Source organism: Syngnathus leptorhynchus, chromosome 14 (assembly GCF_054491065.1).
Source record: "Syngnathus leptorhynchus isolate UIUO chromosome 14, UIUO_Slep, whole genome shotgun sequence".
Classification (NCBI taxonomy): Eukaryota; Metazoa; Chordata; class Actinopteri; order Syngnathiformes; family Syngnathidae; genus Syngnathus; species Syngnathus leptorhynchus.
In genome coordinates this window covers 10,189,556-10,207,174 of record NC_141208.1, presented here as the reverse complement: position 1 = coordinate 10,207,174, position 17,619 = coordinate 10,189,556, and the positions used below count along the sequence as shown (strand labels likewise).

General features: G+C 42.8%; 2 protein-coding genes across 3 annotated transcripts; both read left to right on the top strand.

Moving 5' to 3' along the window:
• Positions 1-574: 574 nt before the first annotated feature.
• LOC147046609 (F-box-like/WD repeat-containing protein TBL1XR1) lies at positions 575-12,135 on the top strand. Of its 2 annotated transcripts, none has more exons than XM_085930239.1 (16): positions 575-802; positions 2,549-2,614; positions 4,943-5,046; positions 5,171-5,316; positions 5,446-5,668; positions 6,340-6,472; positions 6,972-7,113; positions 7,241-7,304; positions 7,390-7,487; positions 7,873-7,933; positions 8,103-8,224; positions 8,334-8,408; positions 8,503-8,630; positions 8,940-9,105; positions 9,252-9,353; positions 9,939-12,135. In XM_085930239.1, the coding sequence occupies exons 3-16, from the start codon at positions 4,989-4,991 to the stop codon at positions 9,963-9,965; spliced, it is 1,545 nt and encodes a 514-aa protein (XP_085786365.1). In that variant the 5' UTR covers positions 575-802; positions 2,549-2,614; positions 4,943-4,988; the 3' UTR covers positions 9,966-12,135. The 2 variants fall into 2 exon arrangements, with proteins under 2 accessions (XP_085786365.1, XP_085786366.1); XM_085930240.1 differs by lacking the exon at positions 575-802 and adding an exon at positions 977-1,208.
• Positions 12,136-13,011: 876 nt separating this feature from the next.
• On the top strand, positions 13,012-16,539 carry LOC147046608 (lactosylceramide 1,3-N-acetyl-beta-D-glucosaminyltransferase A-like). The gene is made up of 3 exons (XM_085930789.1): positions 13,012-13,128; positions 13,284-13,384; positions 14,839-16,539. The coding sequence occupies exon 3, from the start codon at positions 15,027-15,029 to the stop codon at positions 16,155-16,157; it is 1,131 nt and encodes a 376-aa protein (XP_085786915.1). The 5' UTR covers positions 13,012-13,128; positions 13,284-13,384; positions 14,839-15,026; the 3' UTR covers positions 16,158-16,539.
• The last annotated feature ends 1,080 nt before the right edge of the window (positions 16,540-17,619 follow it).

Genomic DNA, 17,619 nt, shown 5'->3' with positions numbered 1-17,619 from the left:
CAGGAGGGGCTTGGAGTAGAGACACAAAAAACGTGGCTTGGTTATCTGGTTAGGATGCCTCGTGGCCGCCTCTATTTTCAGTTGTTACAGACATGTGACTAAAAAGGAGACCCTGGAGAAGACCCAGGATACTCTGGGGAGACTGGAGATGTCATTTGGTCAGCATGGGAACACCTCGAGGTACCCTGAAAAGAGCTGGACAAAGTAGCAGGGGGAGGCAAGTCTGGGATTCCCTGATTTCTCGATTAGGCCACTGACCTGACTCCGGATAAGGCGGAGATAATGAATGGATGATGTGGAATAATTATTATATAAATGAATAGTAATGAATTGTGTAAGTTTATCAGTGAGCAAGCAGCATATGTATTGCATTTAGGGACATTGTATGAAATAAAATGATTACGGATTATGTATTGAGCGACAAACACACAAAAATGTGTGTAGAACAGAGATTGCAACGATGATGTAAGCTTGTTGACTTTCCCAGTCTGAATGGCTGAGAAAGGATACGGAGTGAGGATATGGGGTGAAGATAGGGGGTGGGGTGTCATTAATCCTCGCTAGTGGTGACCACACATGCACAAATGAGCTGTGTCGTGGGGGATGGGAGCTCACTCTGTTGTTATGACTGGTACTTGGCTGCAGGACAACTTCCAAGGCCTTGGTATTTTACATTTTCCGCTCATCGCTCGGCAAGGACATGCGACTCCGTTTTACCACAAAGCCGTCCAACATAACCGGAGCTTATCAGCAAAACAAGAGGGGAAATATCACCGGGTGTTTGCTGCTTTTCGGAAAATAGGTTAGTCACCGTTGTCGCGATTTTTGCTACCGCGACTATTGCCTGCTTGTGCTCTAAAGAATGAATGTGTGTTGCCGATTGAGGTGTCTTCGAGAATGATTTGAGATAACCATAGACATGCTGGGAGTGTACATATGAAATGAGCAGCGCGGCGCTTTGATAATAACAGTAGTTACAGGCACCTAATTTTTGCTTGCTTGGTCAAGCCACTATTGCCAAACGTCTGAAAGCGTTGCAGGCTTCTTACCGCCTGGCTATAGCTTTAATATTTCAACCTAACGATTGATATTAACATTTGCAACAATAACAACAAAAAACGATAATCGATAACACACATGACACGCTCCAAGTTGTACACGAGAACTGTCGGGAGATATCGTCGTATTTGAAAAGGTTTTAAAATCAAGTAGGTACCAGATTTTAGCGACACCTAGCACGCTAGCATTTAGCAAGCTTGTTAGCACCCTTAGCGCAGAGGAGCTAGGTTAGCTTGGAGCTAACTAGCTATGTCCTAGTACAGTACTCATCAATCCCCTTGAAAAGAAGCTAATTGTAATCTATCTATTTGTGGTGTTGTGATGTAAACATTACGTAGTATCAGCAACACTCACTGTTGTATTATAATAAGATCAATTCAAATTGAAAGCGCCTTGTGTGGCGACCGCCTTTAGAAAAGCATTGCCGGCCGGGGCGTCGCTGTACTGTTTGTAAATGATAAACAGAAAATGGATAAACAATTGTAATCAAATTGCATTAAATATGCTTCAAGTGCTATTTGTAACATATTAAAATGAGGTGATGTGCTGTTGTCATTTGTCATGCATTCACCTACAATGCAGGGGCTTCAATAATGTACGCTTGATGGTTAAGTGATGACTTTGCTTACTGCTAACCCAAATAAATTATTAGTCAATTATGCGATCAAATAAGTCTCAATTAGTTGACGAAGTGCATCGGTGTAGGTCAACACTATTATTACGTCGAGCCCATTCAGTGCCGCTCCGTTGGGGGATGGGCGACGTATTTCCGCAAATGGCTAGCACGCCATGCTATCCTGCTAATTTAGCCCCCCGACAGATAGGCATGTTGACACGCATTTACACACACGCGGCTTCGTCAAAGAGCGAAACTAACAAATAAAACGAGGGGACAAAGCAATACGCTGTGAGCCCCCCACCCCAACTGGAAAACCGCAAATCCAGGGTGACGCAGTTGACCGTTGTTATATTTGAATCTGGGAGTAAAAGGCCACAATAGTGCATGACACAATATTGGAATGGTTGATGATATCAGATTTAACTTTGGGTAACCTGTGAATTTGGGTAATTTTTATGTCCTGCGAATGAATGGAAAATGTTTCAAGTGTAGACTTCCAAACGGCAAATACAGCTGATTGATAATATATGTTCACATGCAGTGGAATTATCCACTTAGCTTTGAGTTGTTGACCCATTTTCTCTTTGTTTGGTTCACGCATCCATGTTTACTTTTCAACAACGCTACCACAACTTTACTAAAGTGTTTATTTGATACAAGTTCATTGTCATAGTGCTGTCATCGGTATGACGTGTGGATAGGATTTGACTGAGCCTGCGCATTACTCACTTGAAGTAGAGTTTAAATGTAGGTTAACATTGGTGACATGGCAGCAGTTTAGGCGAGTGACTTCATAATGAGTTGCAATATTGTTCAGTGATGTAATCTAAATGCTTCTATGAAAAATCTGTTTTGTTTTGTGTCTTTTAGGGGTTGACTGTTCTTTTGAGGACAACAAAGCAATGATGCATGCATAAAGACATCCTGATCACATGGGTAAGACATTTTTCATTCGTCGGGGCCCATTATTCCATCTGTGAGAGTGCCTCGTATTCAACTCATGTGATTATGGCGTTCATGAATTACATGAACTACTTAAACTATGAACCAATTAGTGTAGGAGGCACACCTAGTCACATTAAATCTGCGACTGTCACCATTGTTTCCAGTGGAAACATGACAACAGTTAAGAGAAAGCGGTTGGCAACAGTTGTCATGTGCTTGCAGTTGTTTGTTGCCGGTACTCTGGTTGATGATGGTTAAATTTGGGTCCTGCCCGATCATAGTCACCACAAAATGCAGTGATGGAAAATAGAGCGAAATTCCTGTTTTGAGTTTTAAAATATGGAAAATCAGATTGCACTGACTAAATTTGTTATATAATGACTAATCGCGGATACCACGAGGAGCCAGGCAATTAATCTAAATGTTATCGGGATTTTTTTTTTTTTTTTTTTTTTTTTTTTTTTTTTTTTTTTATAAATCATGGATGACCCAGATTCCCACTATTGCTCATGTGTGCCACAAAGCCAGATGGCCAGCAAGAGACAAGGAAGTTTCGAGAGAAAAATTAAGCGTAAAATATATTAAATAATAATAATTTAAAAAAAAGCCATTGACAGACCTGGCAGCTGACTTGTCTTCCCAACTGTAGTCCGGCCAGTTTATATTGACATCACAAACTGTTGCCAACACGTCGCCCCGGGCCCATTTTCAATTGCTAATTAGGAATGGTAAAACAATTCACTTATTCAGTCATTACATAATACGGCGTTTTGGCTAGTGGCTAGCGTCTAAACTCGGTGCTTGGCGCACAGGCAGAGTATAACTTCCAGTCAGCAAAAATCGTTGTCACTCATATTTATTTTAAAGTATTTCCATGCAACTGACATGACTGTTTGTGTTGCATCTGACCATTTGCATGAGTTTGAGTATTGTACAGATGTAAACTAGTCAGTGTCAGTAGCAGTGCATCCCTCATCAGTTCGACAATGAAAGGTCTTTCAAATCTAAGTGTTGCCATGTCCATCTAAAAGCTTGAAAATACTTCTGTAAAATTGAAGTACAGACTTGTGTTCTAAATTGTCCATCTAATCATGTGCAATTATGTCTAGCAAAACAACTCAGTGGAATGATGACACGAAGCAATCCTGCCCATATTTGGTGTTGCAAAGCGACCTAACATCCGCTTTGGATGCAGAGTTGGCCGCAGTTTCTATCTCTCTCTCTCTCTCTCTCTCTCTCTCTCTCTCTCTCTCTCTCTCTCTCTCTCTCTCTCTCTCTCTCTCTCTCTCTCTCTCTCTCTCTCTCTCTCTCTCTCTCTCTTTCTCTTTCTCTCTCTCTCTCGCAGTTACGAGGGTGCGGGTTCGATTCCACCTCCGGCCCTCTCATTGTGGAGTTTGCATGTTCTCCGCGTGGGTTTTCTCCGGGCACTCCGGTTTCCTCCCACATCCCAAAAACATGCTTGATAGGCCGATTGAGCACTCCAAATTGTCCCTGAGTGCGAGTGCGAATGGTTGTTCGTCTCTGTGTGCCCTGCGATCGGTTGGCAACCAATTCAGGGTGTCTCCCGCCTACTGACGGCTGGGATAGGCTCCAGCACGCCCGCGACCCCCGTGGAGACTAAGCGGTTCAGAAAATGGATGGATGGACATATGTCATATATATATATATATGTGTGTGTGTGTGTGTGTGTGTGTGTGTGTGTGTGTGTGTGTGTGTGTGTGTGTGTGTGTGTGTGTGTGTGTGTGTGTGTGTGTGTGTGTGTGTGTGTGTGTGTGTGTGTGTGTGTGTGTGTGTGTGTGTATATATATGTATATATATGTATATATATGTATATATATATATAAACTTCTCGGGAAGGCTATCAGCCAGCTAGCAGATGGAAACTTTCCCTTGTCCAGACCCCATGTTTATTTCTACACTCGCATTTAAACTGTGCTAGTTCTGCAAGAAACTGGATTCCAGAAGAAAATCACTGAGATCAGTTATTATGAGATCTTTTCCAGACTTATTTCAAAATACCCTGTAATGGCTGCCTCAGATTAACTACTAATTTTCTCCAGTCATAGGTTAATGAATGGAAACAGTTTTCCTGCCTGAGCTTGGAGAAAAACCTTAATTTCTTCATCAAATGAAAGATCACTTGTGCGGGATTGTTTCTCCCCGCACACCCTTTCAGAGTTCAGCGTAATATCATTCAGTAGTACTTGTTTATTATGTGAAATGCAATCCTCTGTGTGTTTTTATGGTCCGTTGACTCTACGTTGTGTTTTGCTCTGGACTGTCAATAAGCAAATCTCTTTTTTGTTTTGACTTCCCCAGGCTCCTATAATGTGCTGACCAAATGGTTTAATGACCAGGACTAAAAATGAGCATAAGCAGTGATGAGGTTAATTTCCTGGTCTACAGATACCTGCAAGAGTCAGGTAAACCCAGATGTGATGTGAATTGAAGTCATTCAACTTAGAGACTTTTTGTTTTGTTCTGTTCCACAGTTGTTTTTACCTTTGAGTCATTTCTTTCTCTTGATGTTGTGTTCTTCTTCTCCAGGCTTCTCGCACTCAGCATTCACCTTTGGCATAGAGAGCCACATCAGCCAGTCCAACATCAATGGAGCCCTGGTGCCCCCTGCTGCCCTCATCTCCATCATCCAGAAGGGCCTGCAGTATGTGGAGGCTGAAGTCAGCATCAACGAAGTCAGTCGTCATCTGTACATCGACACCCGGCTTCATTTTGCCACTCCGGCGTTGATCTGTTGTCAAAAACTCTTTAACAACGCATTTCTCGAATGTCCTTCCTTTTTGTTTGTTTGGGTGTACGTGCAGGATGGGACCTTATTTGACGGGCGCCCCATTGAGTCACTGTCACTGATCGATGCAGTGATGCCCGATGTAGTTCAAACTAGGCAGCAGGCCTACAGGGACAAGTTAGCCCAGCAGCAACAGCAGGCGGCAGCAGGCAGTGGCAGCAGCACTGGGCCCCAGGGTAGCACCAAGAACGGAGAGGGTGCAGCCAATGGGGAGGAAAATGGATCCCATGCCTTAGCCAGTAAGCAAGCTCATGGTTTTAAACAAGCTATTAAACAGCTTTGTGTTCTCTTGTTGGAGGGGTTGTGTTAGGATTAACAAATTACTTTGATCGTATGATTATGTTGAAATGTAGACTAGAATTATTAACTTTGTTTAAACATTTCCTTGACTCTGGAAAGTTTCCACATTCAGTTCTTGAAACTTTCTAAATGGTGTGGAAACATTCTTGGTTAGTTAGTTTTCTAAAATGCTTCACTAGTTTCTGTTTCCACAACCTTGTAAAACAAAGAGCTGGGACCCCCTGCACTGATTAACCAGTTGCTGAGGTGACCACCATGTCCGCTCTCACCCCCACCCTGTTTTCTCAATAAATATGCTCTTGCAAGGGGCCTAAATCAGATTACTTTTCAATCACCTCTGTATGCTATAAGGGGACGAAGGTTTTCTCCACTTGCAAGTGCTAAAGAGCAAACTGTCTCCAGTGTGGTTCTTGCAAAGAAGTTGTGAGCACAACTTTTAACAGGTTGGATCCCAGTTTACCATACATGGGCTATTTCTGCGATTTTTAAAATTCCAAATTGTGTAAAAAAAAAAAAAAGATTCTCTGAAAATTTTGGGGAAAACCTTATTTATTGTTCTGCTTCCACTTGTGTTTTTGTCTGATTTGCTCTGATCTGCTCCTTGTTGTAGATCACCACTCAGAGATGATGGAGGTGGATCGAGACGTAGAAATACCCCAGAGTAAAGCCATGGTCCTCAGAGGTCATGAATCAGAGGTTTTTATCTGTGCCTGGAATCCAGTCAACGACTTGCTGGCATCTGGGTCAGTGCCTCTCGATACTTACTCACGTTTACAAATAGTCTGTTTGGTTATCTCTGTCTATAATATGATTGGTCTACCCATTTGGAAAACTACTGACAAGTGAAATTATTGCACTGTGGAATAACATTCAACTACCTTCAGAAGTGTTACTCGGCTGGACATGGAATAAATTGAACTTGTAAGGCAAAGCAACGCTGTATTGTGAAACTTCTTTTAATCTACAATGTTATGTAACGTGCAGGCAAACTCACATCATGTTCCACCAGCACTACCCCAATTTCCTCTTTTAACCACCCACAGATGGTTTCACAGCTTGTGAAATAATTTCTTTTTCCCTGATTGCTCGTCTGAATGATTGAAGCGCTTTTTGTCATAAGAAACGTTCTGATCAAATCCTGTAAATTCAATTCTTAAAAATGTACTCTGTTAAATTTGCGTCCTGTTCATAATATTTTGAAATTGAATTGATCCACTCATAAATTTTGTAAATCTCCGACAGGTCTGGCGATTCCACGGCTCGAATCTGGAACTTGAGTGAGAACAGCTCAGGGGCGTCCACCCAGCTGGTTTTGAGGCACTGCATACGGGAAGGGGGCCAGGATGTACCCAGCAACAAAGACGTCACCTCACTAGACTGGAATGTGAGTAGGAGTTCGCCTCACCCCAATATGCTTGGTCTTGTTAAATTGAGTGCACGTGCCTGTGATCACTTTCTTTGGTGGTAGTTTATCCCTTTTTTTTTTATGATGAAAAATCTTTGTCTTTCAGAGTGAGGGCACGCTCCTAGCAACAGGCTCCTATGATGGCTTTGCCAGAATATGGACAAAAGACGGTAAACTCGCACCATTTTTATTTTGTAATTTAATATTACTGCATACCTCAAACAAATGGTTTTTTTTATTTATTTTTTATTACAGGTAACCTGGCCAGTACTTTGGGTCAGCACAAAGGTCCCATATTTGCACTTAAGTGGAATAAGAAAGGAAACTTCATACTGAGTGCTGGGGTAGACAAAGTAAGTCATTATTGGTGGTTTGGGCTCTAACATACACTGCTGGCAAACAAGCGTGTGCAGATATTTTCTGTAATATATTTTCGGTGTTTACAATATTTACCTGTTTCGAGTTAGCTGTGCACTGTTATAAACTAATATGACCATTAGCTGGCTATTCAACATTGCCATCCAGTGTTCACCAGTGGAATAACGTATTTTTGACAACACAGCCTGGCCGTAAATTCATGGATGAAACTCAAACTGTTTTTAAAAACGTAATGGTATATTATATATTTTATTATATGTTATAGTTGATGACTGCAGCCTGAATATTTGCCAAAAGCAAGATATGCTAGTTTTTCTTGTTCATTGTTGCTAGAAATACAAAACACTGTCTTTTACCCAGACAACAATTATATGGGACGCTCACACAGGAGAGGCGAAGCAGCAGTTTCCTTTTCACTCAGGTGAGTTTGAAACCAAGTTCATTGTTGATGTATGCAATAGAAAATCTACACACCCCAGATAGAATGTCAGGTTTTTGTGATAATACAAATGAGACCGAGAAAATAGTTTGAAACCATTTCCTCCATTAACGTGTCCAATCATCTGCATTTATTCTGTTCCTCTCCGCAGCGCCTGCTCTGGACGTTGACTGGCAGAATAATACCACATTTGCCTCATGTAGTACGGACATGTGCATTCATGTCTGTAAACTGAGTCAGGACCGACCCGTCAAGACCTTCCAGGGACACACAGTAAGCCAAACTTTAGTCATTGGAGCAAAGTTAGTTTGTCCCTGTAGTCCTACAAACTTGTATATCAACTACCGGCCTCCCACCACTAACCTTTTGTTACCTGCTGTAGAATGAAGTCAACGCAATCAAGTGGGATCCCACTGGCAGTTTGCTGGCTTCCTGTTCTGATGACATGACTCTCAAAGTCAGTTCATACATGTGTCGTCTGGTCACTACACCGCCACGCAGAAATGTGTTCTCAGAACTAACTTCCTGGTCTCTTGTGGGATTCTTTGTAGATATGGAGCATGAAACAGGACATGTGTGTACATGACCTTCAAGCCCACAGTAAAGAAATTTACACTATCAAGTGGAGTCCAACAGGCCCTGGGACCAACAACCCTAATGCCAATCTGATGCTGGCCAGGTGAGTCCTGGATGTTTATGCACACAGTGAGGATCACCACACACCAAGCGACAGGACTGAGCGGAACAATGGCAAACCAAATTGTACAGTACAGCACAGCATAGCACAACAAAATTAGTCAAAAGGCGCAGGTGGGATTAGATAATGTGATATAGTTGATCAAAATGGTCCTCTCAATGTGCATTTGCGCTTGCATTTACATCAACATGGAGGGCGGAAAAAATGTCATGCTGTACAGTTCCAGTTGTGTGGTGCTGGTTGTTTAAAGTTCAAACAAATGTACTGCAACTCTGCCCTGCGCCCTCGCAGTGCCTCATTCGACTCCACGGTACGTCTGTGGGACGTGGAGCGCGGGGTGTGTATCCACACACTGACCCGCCACCAGGAGCCCGTGTACAGCGTGGCTTTCAGTCCTGACGGCAGACACCTAGCCAGCGGCTCATTCGACAAGTGTGTCCACATCTGGAACACTCAGGTCTGTCTCATTCTCACACGCACTTACTCACACACACACGCACACACACACACACACACACACACACACACACACACACACACACACACACACACACACACACACACACACACAGCTGTGTCTAACTTCAGTTTGTGTGTCTTCAGACCGGTGCTTTAGTCCATAGCTACAGAGGGACAGGAGGGATCTTTGAGGTGTGCTGGAATGCCACCGGCGATAAAGTAGGAGCCAGCGCATCTGATGGATCTGTAAGTACCTCTCTGCCTGATCTCTGTTGCTTACCTCATTCGCCACTCCTGTTGAGAAGACTGACTTAATGCAGCTTAGATTAGAGCGCCACATTCTCACCAGAAATTCAGAGTCTGTTGGCCAAAGGGTAAGCCCAATTATAATGACGCCGTTCAAAAAAACATAAAATAAAATCATTTTGTATTTGTCTTTGAGTTATTGGCCCAGTAAAAGAATGCATGCAAGTTTTGGGCAATTTAGTTTTTTTTCCTACTTCACTCAAGCAGCTGCATAAAGGAACCTTGCTCACGTACCTCAAATTTAGGCTCACAACATGAAGTAGAAAGTTTGACATTCATCCTCTTACTAAAAAAAATAACTTTATAATTAATCAAACCTAATGAATCACATTTTATTCATAACATTATTTCATTGAGTTATTTAAAGCGGAGAACAATGCATTTGAATTATTTAAAGAAGTTAACAATGGAACAATTCAACAATTTGAATGCAGTTTTATTAATTTGAGGAACTGTGGCCCTTGTGGCTTCCGGCCTGTAAACTGTCAGTTGTCTTCACTGCTGACATCCTTTTACCATCTGCAGGTTTGTGTATTAGACCTGAGGAAATGACACTCGTGCGGGAGAGCCATGGACCGACTACGAATGTGTACATAGCCAAAATGACTGACCTGTCCCTGCCTGTCCGCCACACTGCTGTAGTCCCCGCCAGACGCCATGGCCTGCCAAAAAGAACGCTGCCCCCCACTCCCGCCTTCAAACACTCATTCAAGGACCACATTTTTACCACATCTGCTTTTCAGCATGTGTGAGAGACTGTCAAGAGGAAGGCTTTCTTTCTGTTCAACCCAGTTCAGACCCAATACATGCAAACCAAAACACAAGAATTCCTTGTTTTTCCTCCTCCTAACCCTTTGTACCAGGATTCTAAAAATTTTTTGGTTGTTCTCTGTTGGTGTGTGCATATTGCATATGTCAGCATTTGGTGTCCTGTGGACATTGTTTTTAAATTGGATTTCACTGTAAGTTTTATATCATACTCGAAGAGAAATGAGCAAGAGGATGGAGAGTCTTTAGTGTTCAAAATGGATGCCCAGTGTTCAACAGGGCATCACTTCTTGGCACTCTACAAACATGCAGATGTATCGCTTAGGTCATCCATCATTTTTATCCACTTGTTGCTTTTTTTGCCATTGTAAAAAAAAATTATAAAACAAGTAATCCAAACAATCCAAATGTCCTTTGTTTGCGTCTTGCCCAGAATATTTTTTTTCAGGTGTTCATAATCCATCCGGTTAAATGTCGATCGAGCTGTTTTAAAAAATTGAAAGGAAAAAAAAATCTTCAAGGCTTAGAGAGATTCTCCCTACTTTACATGTTGGCCTCGCAACATACACCTCAGGCTGGCGGCCTCTGACCTCTGTTTTTGTCATAGAGAAGGAGCTTGGCAGGGCCGTTTGCAGCAACTCTGATCTGTGAGTAAAGCGAGATCAAAAGGGGTGTGAAGCTTTAACTTTGCATCAGTCCTAATAGTCATTTTGCTTGCATCCTCAATTCAAGGCAAAGTAATGCTAAATGATAATCAGACTAGTACCATCTTATTTGTGCATCGCAAGTTTTGAACTCCTTTCCAACTTTTGCCCGAATCATTTCTGTTTGGCTCCCTCGTTTTGAGCAAACGCTCTGGAGACGGGCTCCATTTGAGTCTACGCACCGATGGACTGCGTGTTGATTAGATTTTTTTTCTTTTTTGTGTCATGTTCAGATGCCAGTGCTTGTTGGTTAAAATGCACACAATTGTGTGCCACTCGAGTGCATGGAGTGGAGTCAAGTACACTTTCATGTTTGAAATACAATATGTGACGTTCTTGACCTGGGGCCGTGACCATGAAGAATGTTTTTTTGTTTGTTTGTTTGTTTTGTTTTTTTTGCTTATTTTGTAATAAATACCATTTGACAGTCATTGGAAAGATGAACTAGCTGCCCTTCGAAAGGGTTTTCTTTTCCTGCACTTTAGAGTAAAATGGCGAAACAGGGAGGTGTGTTTATTCAAGTCAAAGACATCTTTAAAAAAAAAAAAAAAAAGGAAAATTTGAAAAAAGGAAAAAAAAATTGTGCAGAGTTCTAGAGATTCTAAGGGTTTTCATCACATTTTGTCCGAGTCCGTTTAAATGTCTAAGCCAATGTCTGCATTCCAGTTGTCATCTCACAGTCATAACATCAGCTCAATACAAATCTAGAAAAACACAGGAGGTTGGTCAAAATGTTACTTGTTTGAAACGTTTTGTACTATTTTGAAGTTTGCTTCAGTGGTGTCGATGGTGACTGAGCTGTACTACAATTACACAATTTCAAACTGAAGTCCATGACAGTGGAATGGTATTTTTTAATGTTTGTTTTAGAGAAGCGTTTTACACTGCATTCAAGGGGTAGCTTTTTTCTTTTTGTTCCTACCGATTAAAAAAATATATATAATAACAATGATTCTTCTATCTTTGCTATGTTTGAGAGCCCTTGAAGGTTTTGTATTCCTCCAAACTTTTGTAATTCAGATTGATTTGTAGCTATGTACTCAAAAATGAACAAAAAGAAAAAAATCTGGAAAACGGTTGACGTATCACAGAAAATATAAATAACAGTTTGCAAATCTTTTTTTTTTTTTTCGTCTTTTGTTTTTGGTGATGTCTTTGCCCTCACTTGCGTTGTATTATCTCACTCACATGGTCTGACTGTTGGAATAGCAGTCAGATCTCAAGGTCTAGAATAAAGTATATTTTGATAACACTTGGTTTTATTTTTCCACGCTTCCACTTGTGTCAACAGAAAGCTTTACACACGTTTTATAACAGTTTTTACAAATTAAATGAAAATGTATCCAACTTCAAAGTTAAATACAACTGAACAACGCTTCTGTTTTTTTTCCTACTGCATAAGAAAAAATGAAACTCTTCTCCTTGGTAAACTATAGATATGCCCTTATCTACTTCAAGGTTCAGGTGCTGCGTGGCTGAAGATTGCCACAGTGCTGTAAACTGCACAAGTCTGACCAAGTTGATAAACTCAACAGTGAGGCTCCTCCCAACAGTTGTTTCAGAATAAGGTAAGGTTAGATAAGGTAAAACAAATGTATCCAGTCAAGATAAGTCGAGTGTAATTAATACAGTACACAAATTATGGAATGTTTCATCCATTTCTTTACACTCCTTTTAAAAGTGATGATACATGAGGACAAGAAGAAGAACAAAATCCACAAGTCATAGGTTGATGAAGCAGGGAGAGAGTCTTGGGGGCATATTCTCATGTGCATGCGTTTCAAGAATAAAGGCATCTTTTTCTACAATAAAAGGCATAAAAATTGGACAATGAAGGTTTTTTTTTTTTTAATTCACTAGTTAAATTATTGCTTTTGCCTCTCTAAGATTTAGAATCATTCATTATATCATGGAATTATGTTGAAAAAACACAACTTTATTTTTGTAGGATATGAGTTTGGTTTTTTTATCCTGGAAAAAAAATAAAAGAGTGGCTCCCTTGACCCAAATAGTTTGCAAAGCCCTGAATTGGACTTAATTGCCCTTACTACAACTAAATAGCTCCACCCCCATCCACACCCATAGAGGGATGTGAGAATTGAGAATGAGGGAGGCGGCGGGCAAGATCACACAGTTGACGCGCTCCAGACAGACTGAGAGCAAGTCACAACAAAATATGAAGAAAAACTAACAAACTTGAACTTGATGGAAAAAAATAGGGGACGCTTAAAGCCACTCTTCGGGTGAGTGTTTAATGATGGTGTGCCTTCTATTTATACAAATGCTGACTTTGGAAGTATGCTGGTAGTGCGGTACACGTTCCTGTGCTAGTTTTAGATGCAGTATAAACACTTGGAAGCTTGTTCTCCAGTAGCGCCAATGTATTTTCTACACATAGTTGAGCCACAGTGGTCCCAGCAACACCCTCAGTCAACAGTCGAGCCGGCCTGAAACCACAAGTCTGTTTGCATGATTGGTCAACAGGGCTGCGAAGATGAGGTAAGAGCTGTTTCGTTTGTCCTGTACCCTACCTACTATGTTCATAAGTTTGTTGATGGATGTCTCATTGTTATTATTGGGAAGCGCAGAACAGTGCAAATAATGTTCATGTGGTGGTTGGTTGGGCGTCTCAAGATTCAAGAAGAATTTATTCGCCATGTTTGAGCGTGCCAAACAAGGAATTTGACTTCGCTACATCACAGTCTCTGTTCAACATTTAGGTGACTAACAACACTCAGGACATGTGTGAAAATGACAAATGACAATATTCTCAGCCATCTCCTGATCTTAAACTCCCATGAGGGCAAGGAAAAACTCAAATCTCCGACTAGGGGAAGTGAGAAACCTTGAGAAGAGACCACAGATGGGAGGGTCCCTCTTCCAGGATGACCCGGCTGCAATGGATGCAGAGAAGACACATAGTACAAACAGTGTTGACAATCCAAAAAGGTGTCTCGTTAGACACAATAAAAAAAAAGCAAGTGACCCCCATCAAGCACTACGCGTGCGTCCACGGGTGATGTTTGAAAAGCTCTCAGGGTGCTTTTGGAGTCTCGGGCCGCTCAGGCGCCATCATGATGTGGCCCCCTAGTTGGTTTGAGTGCCGGAAGCAGCAGGCTATTCTCACCCGTTGCATTGTGCAGCGCAGCTATTATGATGCCCTCCATTGTGTCCCCCACGCTTTTTGCTTTTTCACGGCTCTCAGCGCTTTCATGGGGGCGTCCATCCACTTACCCCTGGCAACATTTGCTGTGTTAGCTTTTTGCATTCAGACCCCAATGTCGGCCAAAGGCCCCGCTCACCCAAACCCTTCCTGTTGCAGCTAACACCTCCCCATCTTTGTGGGGTTTTTTTTTTGTGTGTGTTATACACAAACGTGCTTTCGCTTCTCAGCAGACTCACGGCACAATGAGACTAAACAAGACAGCCGCCAACAAATTAAAATCTGTGATTCCCATTTGCACACCTGAAATCAGCTACATAGTTACAAAAAATGCTGTTCTGGTCATTTGTATACTGCTTTATTGAGATATTCAAATTATACCCTTTTTACCACCTCTCTTTTCTAATCTTAGAGCAAAGATTCCTGAACATTATCGAAAAGGCTCGAGATGGGGGACATGTCATATGACGTGACTTGGGGAGCTATTTTTATCACTGGCCAACAACTTGGGAACGACTTGGCTTTGGCTTTGACTCGAACTACATGACTTGACAAATCATCTATTTTTCAAAGTTTGACATCTGGAATTTAACACAGTTTGCCTTATTAGGACCATTTTTATTCTCGAGCTTCACTTGGCTCAACGTTGTGTCATCGTTTGCGGAGGTGCTGAAGTGCACTTACAAATCACTGATTTTATGTTTTCACAAAGCCCCAAAATGTCCTACAACACTCAGTTTGTGTTTGGCCACAGTCGTGTCACCACAGTAAATATGCTCTCCTTCCTCAGATGAAGATGAACGACTGGCTGCAAAGTGGCTTGAAGGGCGAGACATACTTTAGCGATGGGTGATGTTTCCCAGCAGACCCAGTGAAGCCCATCAACACTGCCTAGAATGGACGACCTGCTAAATACTGCACTGAGCCTTCATAAATTTAACCCATCGCGGCGCTTCACTGCCCAAACCAAGTGACGAGATGCTTTGGAGAGTCCGCCGCTTGTGGAAGACGCTGTGTGTCCGGTTGCTAACCACCTGTCTGGTACTGTCTGTGGTCACGGTATGGTGGGACAACGGCATGGTGAACCATGTCAAGTCCTACTCGTACCGCCTCCTGGTGAACCGCTTCAGCGATATCACCAAAAGCCTCACCATCACGCGGGAGCAGGCCAGGAGCTTCAACAACTTCCGCAACCTGTTGGATCACCCAGACAAATGTGCCGGCCAGGACGTCCTCCTCCTGCTCTTTATCAAAACATCCCCGATGAACACTGCCAGGCGTGAGGCCATCAGATCCACTTGGGGCAATGAGACCTTCATCTCGAATTCCCTGGGAGTGACGGTTAAGGTGGTGTTTGCCTTAGGAGCCCCCCGGGGACCCAACGGCACGGATACGATCATTCAAAGGCAACTGTTCCAAGAGGACCGTTACCATGGTGATTTAATCCAGCAGGACTTTTGGGATTCCTTCCACAATTTAACCCTGAAGCTGATCATGCAGTTTCACTGGATGCACAGGTGTTGCGCTCACGCTCACTTCCTCATGACGGCAGACGACGACGTCTTTATTCACATTCCCAACTTGGTGGTGTACCTGCAGGAAGTCAGAGATCGGGGCGTCACGGACTTCTGGGTAGGCCGAGTCCATAGGGGCGCACCACCGAACCGTAGTAAAGACAGTAAGTACTATGTACCTTTTGAGATGTACCAGTGGATGTCGTACCCGGACTACACGCCCGGGGCGGGCTATGTGGTGTCCGGCGACGTGGCAAACAAGATCTACCATGCCACTCTGACACTGAACGCCTCGCTCTACATAGATGATGTGTTCATGGGCATCTGCGCCCAGGCAGTTGGCATCTCGCCACAGGAGCATTACTATATCTCAGGGGAGGGGAAGACACCTGACCATCTATGTATCTACAACCAGATGATTACCTCCCATGGCCACACGGAGGACCTCCAAAGCCTGTGGAAGGCTGCCACGCACCCGCGAGTAAAAGAGAGGACCTCTGGATTCCTGGGCAAGCTGTACTGCACAGCTGTCAAGATCTATTTGCTCTGTCGGTACCATCTCAACTGCTACCCTTGCGTAGCTGCCTTTTATTGAGATTGGATAAGGACGAGTGATGGGTCCGGCAACACCGATGCGTCAGCCCATGTGTCGAGTACGTAACGTAGAGAGAACCTCGTGTCAGTCCATGTATTGCGTATCAAGAGTCACGTGACCTAAATAGCAGCAGTAGCTGTCAAGAAAGCGCGCCAAAGCTCTGTTAAAGGAAGTGCATTGTCAACTAGATGGATCTGCCAAAACAATATCTGATCTTTTGCGGGTCATCCTCGAAATTATCAAGAATTGTGGAGCAGACCCAAATCAGATACTGGGACGATCAAAAGACCCATTACACAGCACTCCAACCTCATCTGTGCCGTGTGAGCGGGTGTTTTCAACGGCTGGAGAAATTGTGTCCAAAAGGCGCAACAGGCTAAATTTCAAAACATTGGAAAAACGTATTGTTTTAAATAAAAATGTGTAAAAACCAAATCCCAGTGGACAAGCATCCTCTTTCACAACACGTTCACTTAAATTTTCATGTTATAATACATGTTCACATTATTGATTGACTGTAACAAAAAAAGAAAATATATTTTAAATGTAAATGAATATGTGAAAGAATACAATATAAAATATAATTACTTAAATTATTTAATGTATATATTCGGTCAGGGCGGCTCGGTGCGCACTGGGTAGCACGTCCGCCTCACAGTTAGGAGGCTGCGGGTTCGATTCCACCTCCGGCCCTCCCATTGTGGAGTTTGCATGTTCTCCCCGTGTCCACGTGGGTTTTCTCCGGGTACTCCGGTTTCCTCCCACATCCCAAAAACATGCTTGGTAGGCCGATTGAGCACTCCAAATTGCCCCTAGATGTGATTGCGAGTGCGGATGGTTGTTCGTCTCTGTGTGCCCTGCGATTGGCTGGCAACCGGTTCAGGGTGTCCCCCGCCTACTGTCCGATGACGGCTGGGATAGGCTCCAGCACGCCCTCAACCCCTGAGGGGACAAAGTGGTTCAGGAAATGGATATCCATCCATACTAGGTCATCAAATCAGTGTCAGTTGAGTCTGTCAACTAGGTTGCCTGTAGTATTTTAAGGTCCAGCAGGTGTCAGCACTCAGTGACAGTATCAATCCAGATTGGCAATGAGTCGAAACGCTTCACGACGCAGCATCCATCGACCCATCACTAATGAGGACCATCCAAGAATGCTAATGGACTGTATTTTTGAATGAAAGACTTTGCTGTTTTTCAACGCTCCCACCTGTGGTCCTGCTCCACAACACTCTGCAGTCATTGGCGCGAGTGTCTGCTTCTCTTGTTGTTTGAGAGATCGCATGAGATTTCTGCCTCAGAGAACTTAATACTTATAATACTTATAATAATTAGTGGTGGTGTGATAGAATTTGTCTGTGTGGTGCTCTGCATTGACATAATTGGAGCGCACAAACAATGTGATCGAAACTTTTAAATACCTGGTTTGCTCTTTCTTATATGTGGATTCTGTTACTGATTT